The sequence below is a fragment of the Parasteatoda tepidariorum genome, chromosome 11, assembly GCF_982258835.1.
Source record: "Parasteatoda tepidariorum strain Cologne lab strain chromosome 11, Ptep-v5.0, whole genome shotgun sequence".
Lineage (NCBI taxonomy): Eukaryota > Metazoa > Arthropoda > Arachnida > Araneae > Theridiidae > Parasteatoda > Parasteatoda tepidariorum.
In genome coordinates this window covers 56,369,921-56,386,144 of record NC_141765.1, presented here as the reverse complement: position 1 = coordinate 56,386,144, position 16,224 = coordinate 56,369,921, and the positions used below count along the sequence as shown (strand labels likewise).

At 28.8% G+C, this 16,224-nt stretch overlaps 2 protein-coding genes across 3 annotated transcripts in view; one reads left to right on the top strand and one right to left on the bottom strand.

Annotated features, from left to right (window-relative positions):
* LOC107445928 (uncharacterized) overlaps window positions 1–16,224 on the top strand; it is a 275,554-nt gene that overhangs the window by 49,969 nt on the left and 209,361 nt on the right. The gene's annotated exons all lie outside the window — the stretch shown is intronic.
* LOC107445909 (carbohydrate sulfotransferase 1-like) overlaps window positions 1–16,224 on the bottom strand; it is a 118,109-nt gene that overhangs the window by 57,436 nt on the left and 44,449 nt on the right. Inside the window, exon 2 of one of the 2 annotated variants that reach the window (XM_016060400.4) lies at window positions 2,344–2,439. The exons of the other annotated variant lie outside the window; for it this stretch is intronic. Within the exon in view, the coding sequence (XP_015915886.1) occupies window positions 2,344–2,348 (5 nt within the window). The 5' untranslated portion in view covers window positions 2,349–2,439. The remainder of the gene's footprint in view (window positions 1–2,343; window positions 2,440–16,224) is intronic. 2 annotated transcript variants of the gene reach the window in all.

The window sequence follows — 16,224 nt, the reverse complement described above, 5'->3', positions numbered from 1 at the left end:
AAATACATAACTGAATAGTAAATTTAACCGAATAAATGGTTTTTATACCTTGTTCCAAGGCATCATGATAAAATTACCACATTTTATCTCATTTACCAAGTTTTATCACATATTATGAAACCATATTTTATTATAACTCATACCAAAATCACTACTAAGGCACTTCGTTAAAAATTACTGAACCTTTTGGTGTTCCCATAGACTTACCTGTATTCAATGCAACTTAGGAAAATATTTTTGAATTATATATTTTTACACTTTCAAAATTGAGCCCTGCCTAGTTATTAACTTAAAAAACTAGTTTTCCTTAAAGAGTCTGTAACGTTTCTCAAAGTTTAAGGAAAACAAAATTCAAAAACAAACTCTAAAGTATTGAATGAGCTTTCGTATAAGTAGGTCAATTTACGTCAAAAAATATAATTGGTACTGCTAATGATGCATCAGTTTTCTTGTAAAAGATAGTGGAGCTCTTTAAACGAGGGTTGAGATTTCTATATTTTAATTTGTATAAATTTCTAAACTTGTACCTGAAAAATTACCTAATTAATGCATTTTCTATAATTTGAAGAAAGGTTTCTGTTCGTATGATAACGTACAGTAATTTAAAGAAAAAAAGAAAGTATAGTAATTTTTCATCTTTGTTTCAATAATGATTTTAAAGCAAGTGTTTTTAGGATATAGTAAAAAGAAAAATGTACTTTGTGCTTATGAAGAAATAAAAACCTCAATTAGAAATTTTAAAAAGAAATATGATGTGAGTAAAAAGAATTCTACTTTATATGGAAAGGGTGTGTTAAATCTTTAATTAAATCGTAAAAAAATTGAAAATATAATTAAAAATATAATATAACTCTCCATTTTTTCTTGGGGGGGGGGGGTAAAGGGTCTCCGAAGGACGAAAGAAAAGATTCAGCCTGTTTGAATTAACGCAATTTATTTCATAAACTATTTCGAATTTAGTTAAAAACATTTAACATGAAACTGTAAAAAATTTCGGATCAAATTAAGGTATAAAGTGCCGTCACTTTCGGTGCATCATCCATAAAATGCATTTTACTGTAAAAGTCATTTTAGGATTTCTACCGTAAAATATGAGATCGTAATTTTTACAGTGATATTTATTTAAGGAGAGAGATTCAGTGATTTTTACGGTATTTATTATTGTAGAAATTACGGTAAGTCAAATTTTTTATTCCGCAACATTTTCCGGTAAAAATTGATTTTGCGGTAAAAGTTCCGATACCCTGAATTACGGTACTTTTTACCGTAATTTGATCCGGAATTTTTACAGTATAGAATAATACAAAACTAAACATGCTTTTTTCATTTATTATACGATCCTTAAATTTATTTAGAAAAACAAAACATTTTTTTTTGAGGAAATCAAAATGTTGGTCTGCTGTGAAGGTAGAAAAATGTAAGGCTGCTTTAAAATAAAACAAAGTGAAATTGTAATTTAAATTGAATAGCAAATTATTAAAAAAACATTCTTATTAATTTATTGGAACATCTCATACTTTACCTAAGATACATTTAACTACGATAAGGCGACTAATATCATACAAGTGTATGAATCATAACTAGTATACAAAGCAATTAGAGAATTTTTTTTTTGAATCTCAGTTAGATCATAGGAAAAACATTAACAAACTGAATTTGTTCCAAATGAAACGTACAAACATGGCTATCTTACGACAAAATTGTAATGAAAATTCAGGCATTTGAGACATAATGGAGTTTTATAATCTTTTCTTCACAGAGCCTTGAAGACCAATGTGAGCTATGTCCATCATTGTGGATATTAGCAATCTCTTCCTCTAGCAATGTTAGAAAAATTAGAAGGTCAATGTTTAGGCCTATGTCATGTCACTGTCAGAAAAACGAAGTTCTCAATATAGAGAGTGTGACTTCTCACAGGTTTGATGCAAAGGTTAAAGTTATCAGATCAACGAAGAGCTCTAGATTCAATTATGGTCAACTTATACCATCGATGGCAACCTTTTTTATACCATTGATGGCAGTTATATCATTATGGCATATGGCAATTACACTATTATGGTTAGATACCATGATGGCCATACTTTAACCATATGTCAAATGTTTAGATGTTTATGGCATTTATGCCAAAAAGTAACGATGTTTGCATGTATCATTTCGTGTAGTTATTTTTTGATATTTTTTTTAATATTCCAGCGATGGTTGAAAACAAAACATCAATTTTTTACTATATTAATAAAAAAAACTTACTTTTTATTTACTTACTTTTTATCCGGACATATTGTAGATAAAACTAGGATTTATTAAAAGTACTGAGCATGATAAATTCATTTATTTCAAACTTACCCCATTTATGAATTTTTAACTTCCACGATTCAATAAAATTAAGCCCAGCTGATAGCAACCTCAGAAATAATGTTGAAAACAGTATAAGATGAATTCCTAAATAAATGATTCCTTAAGTCAGCCATTTTGATATTAGTAAAAAAATGTTTAATTTATGTTTACAATTACATTTTGAAAAATATCTATAATTATTGCTGTTAATCTAAATACTAAATTGCGCTAATTACCTCAGTTAAAAATTGTATGAAACAGTACTCGTAAATTATCATAGTTATTTTTCATTAAATGCAATTGTGGTTGGTCAAATAAGTCATAAGAATACATTAGATAATAATATTCGAACAAAAATTAAAATATTTTAATTAATATTTCTCATTATTTATATCTGAACGATTATATAGTATGTTTGATAATATATGCTTTAAAAGCTTGTCAAAAATTAACATAAAAAGATGTGTAATTTCGAAACCAGAAATGCATACTTGTGGGGAATATAAAAATGGTCGTAAAATATTTGATGAATCACACTGAATTTGGGATTAAAAAACATCTAAATGAGTTTATTTCTCAGATAGGAAGAAAAAGGTGAAATTTGATTATTTAAAATGCTTTTTGTTTTATCTGATAAATAAATTGGTTTTTAAGCTAATAATAGCGTCATTACTGTGTGATCGACTTCCATTCTGATTCACCAGATTTTGTGAATAACATTAAGCACTTGAATTTTTTAAAACGAATAAAAAAAATATTAAATATTTGACAATATCAATCTTGTTAAGTATAATATAAATTTTAAAATGTGCACATAGACCAAAATTTTGGTAAAATTACCGTAATGTATTGTTATGGCATTTCTAGTGAAAAAACCCATAATTCTGATTAATAAAACCAAAATATGCCGTAATTAAACCATTCATTCTGTAATTTTTCCGTTCTTATATTAATGGTTTCACCGAAATTCTAGTTTTCAATATTTTAGCTCTTATTGCCACACATTTAGTAAAAAATACAAAGCTGAAAAGTAAATTTAACCAAACAAACGGTTTTCATGCCATGCTCTAAGGTATTTCGATAAAATTACCAATTTTTTTAGATATTATGAAACTATATTTTATTGTTTATTTGATCAATATAATTACCAAAGGGCTTCGGTAAAAATTACCTAGCTCTTTGGTGTTCCCATAGAGATTCTGGTTGTTTTTACCATACTTTTTTTTCCAGTGGGATAATCTGCATTGAAATATTTCTAGTGTTTATTAAATAGGGGTAGCTAACAAAATTGAAAATTGGTATTTTGGATTGTTCTTGAGTATAGCGTACAGCATTAGTCCACTATAGCACTAATGACGCTTAATTCCAATTCCCTATATCTTTTTTTTTATCTAGATTGGAGAAATTTTTTTAAGGGGAATTTTAATGGATTGTATTTGGCCATCCGCACAAATTCCCTGTTTTGATTATCTAATTCAGCCCTTGCTATCCTCGGTAGAATTTTTTTCTATTCACATATTGTTTCAAGTTTGAATTGGAGGGATAAATCTTTCACAGACTCACCGCTCAGCGGCTCCCTAAAATATTACACAGATTGATTGAAAATCCTCTACTTGTCGCTTTCCTTCTCCGACAATAATATCTAATTCAAATACAATTCATTTTATTTTTTTTTCCATCAAAATTTGATAGAAAGAAAGAGATAGACCGAGCTGAGCTTTTTACACAAAATTTTATTCTTTCAGCTGTATTATTGCTTAGTTTCTAAAATTTTTCAATTCCTATATACATTTACGAAATGAAACTTTGAATTTTAAACTTTAGAAACACAGATTTTGTAAAAATAAACTTTTTAAAATATAATTTAAAAAAACGGTGTCCAAAATTTGAAAATATTAAATAACGGAGAAAGATTGAATGCAGAAGCAAAATTTTTAAATTCCAGGGTATTTTCAATAATCTGGTTTAACTTTAATAATTTTACTTCTATAACTTTAATAATTTACTGAACTTTTATAATTTTTTGCTTAAGAAAGGAATTCATAAATATGTTCAAAATGTTCACTAAAAATAAAACAAAGTAAGAAAATCCACAAAAATAAGGTTATTTAAAATATTATTAAAAATAAACGCTTTTTTATTTAAAAAAATAAAGTTATAATTAATATTCTTGTTGAAATAAAAAGCCTTTTTGGTGTTTAAGAAAAAGTTGCTAACACTGTGAGAAAAAACATATCTTAAAATCTATATTCTCAATTTTTTTGTCGGCAGTGTAGGCGAGCTTTTTCATAATTGCTATCGTGATTGTAGTTTTTATTAGTTCATAACATTACACATCGCATAATATAGCCAATTATGTAATTATTTATTCAGATTAAAATGCAGTTTCATTTGTAATCGAAAAGTTGCTCTCTTACAAAACAGTTAAGTTATTTTGACAAAGAAAAAAAAAGCAACTTTCCTGAACTAACTATGCAACTTTTAGCAAAAGCACTCAAATGGGTTTTAAACTATTGACCTATTTTCAGCTTTTAAATAAACATTCTTTACAAGAACAAAAACACAAAGAATTATTTTTAGATTTACAAAGAAGATATATTTCTTAACCATAAAATTATATTACTTACATTTATTGTTCTTACATTTTAAAGATGTAAAATTAAAGAATTTTTATTCAGTTACTTTTTGCATTTAATAGATTTTTTAAACTGTTTTGTTAATTTATTTAATTAATTACATTAATTTAGTGTCTCATAAAACTATACAATATCCGGTTTAAGGCAAAAAGGTTCGAATCTATTAACTGAATTATATTATTTTATTGTTTTATTAAAAAAAAATTGAAAACATGGATCCACATTTAAGAAGTAAAGGTTTTCCACAACAGCACGCTGTGGGCCAAGAGGGTCATGGAGGTTGAGGCTCCAAAATTTCATGAAAAACGCCATGATTGCTGCAATGTGGTTAGAATTGCGCACAGGCCGTCTTTACTTCCCAGACAAGCTAGTATCCATCTATATGAAGCTAGATGGGCTTCAATCCCCCTAGGGATTAAACCCAGTGACTCAACCCCTGAACCATCGTAGCTGAAATCGACATTTAATAGTAGTTTAAAAATATAAATTTTTCACAATAGTTTATTGCGAATGTATTAATTTTTCAGTATTGTTTGATTAAAATTTCGAAAAAATCTAAATATGAACCAATGAGTTCTTGATTTTTGACAGAAGGCTATTTTAAGACAGTTTTGTGCAAAAAGGTTTTGAGTGGGTTCACAACCCACTCAATATTTAAATTAAATGAAATTTTTAAATTAAATAATGTGTCTATAACACAATGCGAAGTATATATATTTCATGCTGTTTGGCCTTAAAGTGTGCATATTTGAATTTATAAGTTTGAAGTATGTTTTAAATCTTAAACAATTTTTCTCGCCAACGAAATTTCTAGTAATCAAATGACAATCGTTCAGTAAGTCAGATCAACGAATCAATCTGTAATAATTAATAAAACAGTGAACATATATACTACAAAAATATTAATAGATAGCTAAAATATCAAATTACAAATATTTCATCATATAATTTGAAAAACAAAGGCAATTGGGAACAAACTTTTTATTCTAACACAACGATATTTTTATGTAAACTAAAAGAAACAATGAATAGATCATTGAATACAAAAGAATATGCAAGCCCATAAAACGAACCGATAAACATATTTTTAAGCTTGTGAGGAAAATAGTGTAAGGAATGCGAAATTATTCCGCGTTTTTTCTTTCCTCTTCTTTTTTCAATCTCTAATAAATATCCCAGTATTATGTCTTGTCAGGAGTTTGAAAATTACGTAAAAAATGAATATATTATCTGCATGCTTGGCTATTAAATGCTCTATTTGCAACCTGATATCTCCATTATAATGTTTTATTTCTTCTTTGTGTTTTATTTTCCTCGTGCTGATAAGAAATAATGAGGATAAAATTTGAGAAAAAAATATTTTGAAAAAAAAAGAAAAAGAAAAAAAAATTCTCTTTTTTTTGCCACAATAATAGTTACGCATAAAAGAGAGTCGAAAAAATGAGTTTTTCCTCGCTGATTGCACTGTAAAATGTTCTGGATTAAATTAAGGTAAAAAGTACCGGATCTCAGGGTGCCAGTACTTTTTACCGTTAAATCCCTTTCTACCAGAACATGTTACGAAACAAAAAAATATTACATACCGTAATTTTTATTGGAATAATTACCGTGAAATCAGTGAATCACTCTAATGAAATAAATATCACTGTAAAAATTATTACGATATAATATTTTACGGTAAAAAGGAATTTTTAGGTAAAATGCATTTTACGGATGAAGGCACCTAAAGTCCTTATACTTTATACCGTAATTGAACTGGAATTTCTTACAGTGTTGCACAATACGAAAATAGTTCTTTGGGATAAAGAAAGGAAAAATTTTACCAAAATTTTCGATTTGTAATTTTCTCTTCAGACACAAATTTTTAAAAAATTTAAAATTTATTCCTTTTTGTTAGTATTTCAACAAGAGCACGAGAAAAACTGAGAGGTAGTTTTTGTTAGTGACAATCAGCGTTCACGTATTGACATGAATTTTTTTTATTTGTTTAGCGTTTATCATTTTACTTCGTCGCAGTACATCAGAAAGCTTTAAAAGGTACACATTTTACATGTAATAATGCTACAAATAAACAAAACTATATATGTAGGGGAGAGAGGGCTAGCTTGAACAGGTTTTACAAATTTGCTAAGAGAGCTTAATAATCATTATTTTGTAAGTATTTTGTAATTTTTTAATTAAAGTCTAAACGATTATTTTCTTTTTAAATGATAGGTTAGATAATTTGGATTTATAGTTTCTTAATAATGGATTTTTTTTAAAAAAGGGTTGTTTAATATAAAAGTTAATATTAGAGAATAATAAACACTTCAATTCCTACTTCAGGGCTTTCCCTTGACTATTTTAGGTTGTAGCAAATGTTACTATTTAATATTTAATTTTTGATATAATAAAGTTAATTCACAGTGATGTAGCCACATTGATAATTAAACAGCTAAACAAATCCATAAGACCTGATGTTAAAGCTAGAAAGTTTTTAAGTGATGACCAAATTAACCAAACTTAGCAAACCTTAATTGTTATTACATTAGCACAATAAATATTGGTAAAATCTAAAATTTCTACTTCTGTAAACATGTAAATATTGTTTTAGGGTTCACAACAGTTCTTTGAAAACTTTTAATAGTGGTAAGAAAAGCAAGACAAAACTCGATCATTTAATAAATTTGTGATCACCACTATAAGTTATTTTGCAAAGAAAATATGTCTACATGAGAAATGAGGGCTGATAGATTTGTAAACATTAGAGTGATATCTTAAAAAATTACTGCTGGCTTTCACTACCATCGCTACCTTCACTAAATTCACTACCATCAAAAAGCTCTTTTAATATTGATATTGTCCACTCTAACTCCACACTGTAAAAATTCCGGCATAAATTAACGGCACTTTTCAATTAGAGTGATTCAGTGTTTTTAAAAATTATGGTATGTCAGATGTTTTGCTTCGTAACATGTTCCGGAAAAAATGGATTTTACGGTAAAAAGTATCGGCATCCTGAGTGCCGGTACTTTTTTGCTAAAATTTGATCCGGATATTTTAGCAGTGCATCACTGTATGTTGTTACTAGTCCCGTGTATTCATTAGTTATTTTAAATTCATTATTCGTCAGTAGTATAGAATAAGAAACCCTAAAAATATGTGATACGCATATTTATTCATAACATAAAAATTAATGTTTTAAAAAACGGTTAATAAAACAAAATAGCATAAAGTTGCAATTACAGCAAAAACTAAGAAGCAGAAATTATTTATTGATTTGTTACATAATTATTTAGTGCTTTGATTTGAAACTACATATGAAAGTGTAACACAATTATGCTAATCTGCCATAATTTGTAGAGATGTTTTGAATAATGAATGACAGGTATATTCCATTTGTTTACTCTAACCCCTATCTCCTCTACAGTCTAAATTTTTCCTTGTTTTACCCATTAGACGCAAACAAGCCTTATTAGCAAGTGCCGGGATACAGAACGAAGATAAAATTTTTTCTTAATTTCTGCTCATCATGTCATTCTAGAGTTAGGTTGATAAAAATATGCTTAATGTATAATATGTTTAACATGTTAAATTGTATCTCCTTCAAATAAAAAAAAAACTGAGCAAAAAAAAATGATTTTAAATGCCCTTTTTTGAATAAAAACCTTATTTAAGCACGTCTTTTGAGCAAATAAGTTTCTGAAATTATATTTCTGATTTTTTAAAAATATTAATTAATATTTGTACGATTTCAAATTTACGCTTCATAATACTTAAATTTACTTCAAGCCTATTCGAGAACAATAAATGCGTATTTTATACTGTTGATAAATTTCTCGGAGTAACTAATAGAATTCTATTTTTTTCAGTCGAATACTCTTGTCCTTTAGAAAAAATTGTCCCAAAGCTATTTTTAAATAGAACGATCGTCATTCGCCTCTAAAGGAAATCTAAGAGATGTCATTAACAGGATAATATTTCCTATCACCACCAGATGCGGTTGAAGTCGGATTTTAAATGAATTTGACTTTATAATCAGATGAGTAAATTGAAATTCTGGCTTTAAAGGACAACCTGTTAACTCTGGAATGTGGAAAGGGACGAAAATTGTTCTTTCAAATAAATTTTTTTTATATACTTAAGTCTAGAAAAGCTGCATGATTTTTCTGTTTTTACTATCAATATTATGAACAGATGCGGCAATAACAATAAATAATAAATACAATAATAAGAAATTAACAAAATAAGTAAATTTTTTTGAAGTTTGAAACAAAGCACGATTTTCTTTCCGAAATGACCACATTTCTAGTTGTCACTCAGACTACGGTTGAGTGAATGCGAATTATTTCACTTTGTGCGATAAATTTTAAATAAAACTAATGCGATATCCATTATATATTTCAAGTTAATTTTTAATATGTATGAAAACTTCTTGAAACACCTTACACTGTAGCTGTATTTTTAGGAATTTTCATAAATATTTTAATGTTGCTATATATATATATATATATATATAAATGCAAGAAAACACGAAGAAAGTAGATCTGATTTCGCTACTCGCTTTAAAGTCCATTTTTTACACTGATTTTTCTTTTTATTTTATTTTATTTTCTGTTTTTACATATTATTTTTACTTATTTTTACTTTTTGTGTTCTATTTCATTTGTTGTCATCACACACTACTTTTGTAAAAATCACACTATTGTATTAATATATTTTGCTTTGGCTTTACTTACGCAATATCAGAAAGCACTCTGTTTTGCGGATATAATCGTGTGGGCTGATGAAAAGATAATATTTTTTTTCCGGTTTTTGGAAATAAAATTTCATCCTTTTTTTTTAAACTGTTGTTTGTTATTTTTTTACTTATTATTCCCCCCCCCTTTTTTTTAATATGTCTAAAATTTTTCTTTTTTTTATCTTCATTTTGAATTTATATATATATATACATAATATTTTTGTAAATAATTGACTAAACTTAAAGGAAGCAAGAAAGCAATTTATTTTAAATATTGTTTTTAAAAAAAAACATTAAATAAATAAATAAATAAAAAATGAATTCTCTATTTGCCGAAATTCTTTCACTGCCAGTTCAAGTGTTTTTCGAAGCTCGTTGTTTCAGAAAAATTAAAAAGCTACAGTTAAGTGCATAGTATTTGAGGTAAAGCTATAATTTAAAACTCTATACATAATTTTTTTTAAAAAAAATCTGAGCATTAGAACGGACAAATAACTTAAATATTTTAAAATATACTAAACATTTTTTTAAAATAAAATTGAGCGAGATGTTTCAATTTCGATGAATATTATCAAAATCAATGAATGATCCTCAAATTTTTCAAATTTTTACGATCCTAGAAAATGCAGTGTTAGAGTAACTTTTTAGATATTGAGAAATAAAATTACAGATGCTTTTTATTTCCACACGATTGTGATTTATTTTATATTGACATTTCATGCCATTTTCTGAATTAGAATCAGGGCTCATTGGCTGAAGATATGCTTATCTTAAGTTAACGATCAGGAATAACTGTTGCAAACTCACGGCAGTTAGTAAAATAACATATAATTCATAAAAAAATTAATGTCATTTCATTTGATGATTGCCTTTGAACAACAAACTATAAAATTCATGAATAATTCTAAATTTTTTTTCTGTCTAAACAATACAGCACCTTACGTACCATTCAAAAACTCTAAATGCGATTTAAAAATACTTTATTTCATGTAATTAATAAGTAACACTGTTATCTGTTTTTCTTTCTGAAAAAATAAAATAATTAAATTGATTTCTAGACGATATCAGAACTTAAAAATAATAGAACAAAAGAAATCTTATGTAATGGAAAACAATTTCCATTCGTTTTAAATATTCATTAAATTAAGAAGAACTAAATTATCGAAAAATAAATCTAATAGAATGCAGTGTTAAAATATTTCCTTAACTGCCTGCTGTTCGATTTACATAGTTAAATCTGAAAACGGACAAAAGGAAAAAAAAAGGCTTTAATTTGACATGAGTTAATCATAATTTACAAAAGCACCCAAATTGCTAAAATAAATATTTAATAATCCATCAAGGATATTGGATTTCTCTCTTGTTTTAATGAATTACTCTTTTAACCTGTCATCCATAAACTACATTTACGCTTGAAGGAGTCTTTACGTTGTAAGACTACAAAAGGAATTTAATAGCTTTTCTATTAAAGATGTACGCTTGAGATTTTTCAAGAGTCAATGTTTAGCAAAATAAAAAGCTCCGTTATTTAAACTATTAAATAAGCGAAGTAATCTAGATAAATTTATTATGAACCACATAATGATTACTGAATTTCAAAAGTGCAATTTTTAAAAAAAATATTTTTTCGTGATTTATTTTTTAAAATTTCTAAATATGCTGTAAAAACTACATAATGATTTCTAAATTGCAAAAAGGCAATTTTTTTAAGACTATTCCTGAACTATTTTTAAACATCTCTATAGATGCTGTGAAAACCACATGAGCCGGGATAGCCTGGTCGGTAGGGCGCTGGGCCCATGTCCGAGAGTTCGTGGGTTCGAACCCCACCGGCCGAAGACTCCCCGTGTAGTAAAGTGACTGATGCACGTTAAATCTGTCGAGTCGCAAAAGTCCTCCATGTTCCCATAACAAATCAATATCTCTGGGCGTACTGGATTGGAGATCGATCGTTCTCTGATTCAGGTCAAAATTACGATATGTGGAAGAATGAATGGGTCTTCCCTATAAACGGGTGCGACGTGTGGTGTGGCAGAAGTCGAATTCTTGGCCAAAGATGGCGCCACTGAAAAACAAGAAACGCACACTCTGCCTTAAATTTGCTAGGTTTCACCAAGCAGGCTTGCTAGTAGGGCAAGAGCATTAGAAACAACAACAACAAGAAAAACCACATACTGATCTCATAAATAATTGCGCGAACTACATAATGATTTCTAAATTGTAAAAAAGCGATTTTAAAAAAAAACTATTATTGATTTATTTTTAAACATTTCAATATAAGCTGTAAAAAATTTCTGTGAAAATGGTGAAAAGTATTCTCAAAGAAGTGAGAAGACTCAAGTTTCTTGTCAACAAAATTACAGAAGACATATTTTTTTCATGTACAGTTATATAAAAGACACTTTCTTCATTTTTAGACATTTCTCTCTTGGTTGTAGTTGGTCACAAATGTAATGCAAACTTTTATTTCTTTTAAAATTTTTCATCCGAGCTGGAAAAAAAGTCATGAATCAAATTTTTTATTTAAAAAAAGTCAAAAATTAGAGTTGGTCGTTAAACGCCGCTGGATTGGAAAATGGCAGTCGGGGATCGGTTCCCAATACTCAAAACTGGTACTTTTGTGGTATGGGATCTATCCCTAATGTAACGTCTCCGGTAGTTTCAAAGGCGGAAAAGACTTTATGTTTAATTAATTTATAGCGTTTCACTTACTTTAATTTTATAAATTATTGGGTACAAGTAGAAAAAGTTCTGGCAAAATTATTGTGCTGTATGGTAATAACATTTCTGGAAGAAAAAATAAATAAAACAACATAATTCTAGGAATAAAACCCAAAATATACGATATTTTAACCATTTATTTGTTATTTTTTCCGCTCATATAGTAATGATTTAGTGGAAATTCTAGTTTTCCGTGCTAAAAACTGAGTTTTTGATCGATTTTCATTTTCATTAATCATGTTTTTGAGGTTTGGATTTATCCCTTAAGTAATGTCACAAGCGGTTTCAAAGGTGGAAAAGACTTAATAATTGATATTTAATTAATAGAGTTTTATTACTTTACTTTTATAAATTACTGGATAATATTTATTTTAAAGCATTTTTATAAAAACTTTTTTGCCTTTAATTCTCAGTAATTTTTCTTGACACTCTTGATAGATATTTTCTTGCAGATTCTCTTCTAAAATTTTTTGCAGACGCGATTCAATCAAATACACTAATGCACTATAAACCACTAAAAAGTATGATCGTTAGCTATTATTGCTTCTTTATTACTAAGAAAATGATAATTAATGTATTAGGGAATTACGGTAATGTTTTTAAGAAAAGTGCTTAAGTTAGGCGTGGCCAAATCATAGCGCATTTGATGATTACACTGTGAGAATTTTCATTATAAAATTACGGTAAAATAATCGGCAGCAGTCTGTACATCCAATTAACTGTAAAGTTTACGGTAAAGAAAGTTTACCATTACGGTTTCGAAACCGCTTACAGCTGGTATGGTTAAAAAACCATGAATACAAAGCTATACGGTTTTTTAATAATTTACTATATTTGTTTCAAAGTTGCGGTTGAGTTGCTTATATCAAATAAACCATGGAATGTGATTTAAATAGTTTATCTCGTTATTTCACCTATCATAATATATGGGAAATACTGTATTTTTTGGTATTAATCAGATTTATGTTGCTGCAATCTGAGCGTGAATGAGAGCATTGTATCTTAATAGTCCAGGGTCACAAATTGAGGAGTACAGAACACTAAAAACAATTCATGTACTTTATTTTTTAACCATCGTTGAACAGCTGACCCAATATTTTGGGTTTACGACTACAAATGTTCAACTCAGTAGCCTTGTAATTTTTAACCCAATCCATAAGAGAAGGAAACTTGTGGATCAAGTATTGGGAGAAATTTGCCTTCGTGGAGGAGTTTTTGATGGAACTAACCCGCATTTGTGTTACATGGAGAGGAAAACCTCGAAAATTTTCCATGGTTAGCCTAACGCCAAGAAGAGTCTAACCCATGATCCGTCTACCTCTAAGGATATATTTTGCGCCAGCACTGTGGTTGCTGCAAGTTGGATGCGGAATTCGTATGGACCAACCATTGCTGGGATTTGAACCCGGGTCACCTCATTGAGAGGCGAACGCGCTATCCCCTCAGCCATCACAGCTTACTCTTCATACATGGAGGAAATATTGTGGTTTGAGCACTCGAACCCTATTTTAGTCATGAGTTTGACATATTGCCCTCTCAGCTATAATATGTACCTATCTGCAAGGAACCAAGTAGCTTCATTAAGTGGGTCTAGTTGGTGCGATAAAAATCTGGTTCTTCAACCGTATTAAGTAAAAATAGTTAATAGATGGTTTTTAATACCATCTTATTCATGGTTATTTGACTATTTGGTTTGAATATGGTAAAATAACAATTAAATAAATATTTATTTATTCATTTTTTCCGAGAAATTTTTAACCGTTTACAAGTGGCCACAAGTTACCGGAAGCTACAGGTTATCTTTTGTTTCTATTAACTTTATTTTATTTCTTCTTAATAGGAATTCATCTCATAAATAAGACTGATAAAGATTTGTCTCAACTTGAAGTTTTTAATCTGATTTAATTTTTAAGAAATAATTTAAACAAAGAAAATGAAAAATAATCGTTTTTTTTAAATCGATAGAGAAGTTTTATCTTTTAATTCAATCATATTTGAGATTAACTCTATAAACCTACTTTTAAAAATACGAAATAAAATACGGAAAAAAATAGAGAGGCAGACAGTAGGAAATGTTAAATCTTATTTTCATTATCTCAGCAACGTCACGTGTGAAATAAAATGAAGGCCAAGGCGATGTTGGCATCAATAGTCAGCTACCTCATTTAAATTCTTCTGCCTAGTAATTTTCTCTGGGTTTAAATTTAAAAAGTATGATCTAAGAGCATTGGCACGAAAATGAATTGCCGTTAAGTTAATGACCAACAATTTGTGGCTTTTTTTATGCCGAAGTTTTGACAGTGTATTAATGAAAAGACATTTTAACTCTCAATTTCAATGTCATATTCCAAGGTCATCAATTAAGTTTCCTCACAGTCACATAATTTTTTTTTTCAATATATTTTCAATTTGTACGTCTGCATGAGTACGTCTGCAAAATTCTTACACTTTTTTTAATTCACTCTCACCTTGCACTAAGAAAGATTTTTTTTTTCCATTTAAATAAAAAAAATTTCAGATACGGGAAGTTGTCTTCTCTTGTTTTTAGATGGTTTTATCTTTCTATTTGTTATTTATAAATCTGCAAAGCATCTGGAATATTTTTTTAAACCTAACATCAATTAGAACTAAAATAGAATTATGCTTTATTTATTTATTTTTTAAAAAAAGATTTTTTTTTTCAAATTAAGTGAATTGGGAAGTTTTTTTTTGACTCGTATTCATTTGCTTCCGTTTTTAAATATACTTATGGTTTATATTTAAAATATAATATTGGCGAAGTGATCGTGTTGCCGAAGTGATCGTGTTGGCAAAACGGTGTCTGCAATATGAAGTAATTGTTAGCGATATGAACCAACACCTCCATGAAGAGAGAAGGCCTTCGCACCATAACCATACCATAAACGAGGAATCCGATATTTAGTAGTCCGAATGTATTGACATCTTTAAAAAACTCCCACTGCGCAGTTTAGTAGTCTGAACGTTGTGAAATATTTCTTATATTTCCCCCTCAGAGCAGTTTATGTTTGTTCCTTTGAACTACTAAAGTGATCCGAGCGAAGGCCTTCTCTTTTCTAGGAGGTGTTGTGTGAACAATATCCCGTTTGTTCTATCTTGTATAAGCAATCGACATTGCATGGCCCGAGCACACTTATTAAACATTTTAGTTCATTAATTCGCACTTCTGTTGTGGCACTACAACAAGTGGGGGAAATTCTCAGTTCCCTCTTCTCCAACTATTAAAAAATTCTCTGCAAGGTTACGGAACAGAAAATAAAAAATTCCGAAATCTAGTTGTTTATGAAGGACGGTTAGCACTCTCAATAATTGAATGATTTTCAATTGGTGTATTACTTCTTCACGGAGGGAGAGATCAGAAAGGGATTTAAGAGATTAAGGGATCAGGATTAAATTTGCATAGGAGCTCATGCCCGGAAATGTCGTTGGAAGCGGCTAGGTGCTTTTCCTTATTATGACCTGTTTATAGGCACGAGAAGAAGTATTTCTTAATGGGGAATCTCCCCTAGCTGCGTATACCGACAATTCCGAGAGTAGGTTCCTATGCAGTTTTAAGCATAATGATGCGCCCTAACTCCTCTAGAAGTTTGTGTCAACATTTATGCGACCCCCTGTTACATATCACAAACTTGTACATGTCAACGAAAAATAGACTAAAAATGTCATTTAAAAAAACTGTAGCTTGGAAAGAGACAGAAACCGATTGCAGATTTCAAAAAAAGTGACACCAAACTATCCATGATCTGTTAAAAAATATTATGCAACAGAATTTTTTTTACGAGTGTTATTAAATTA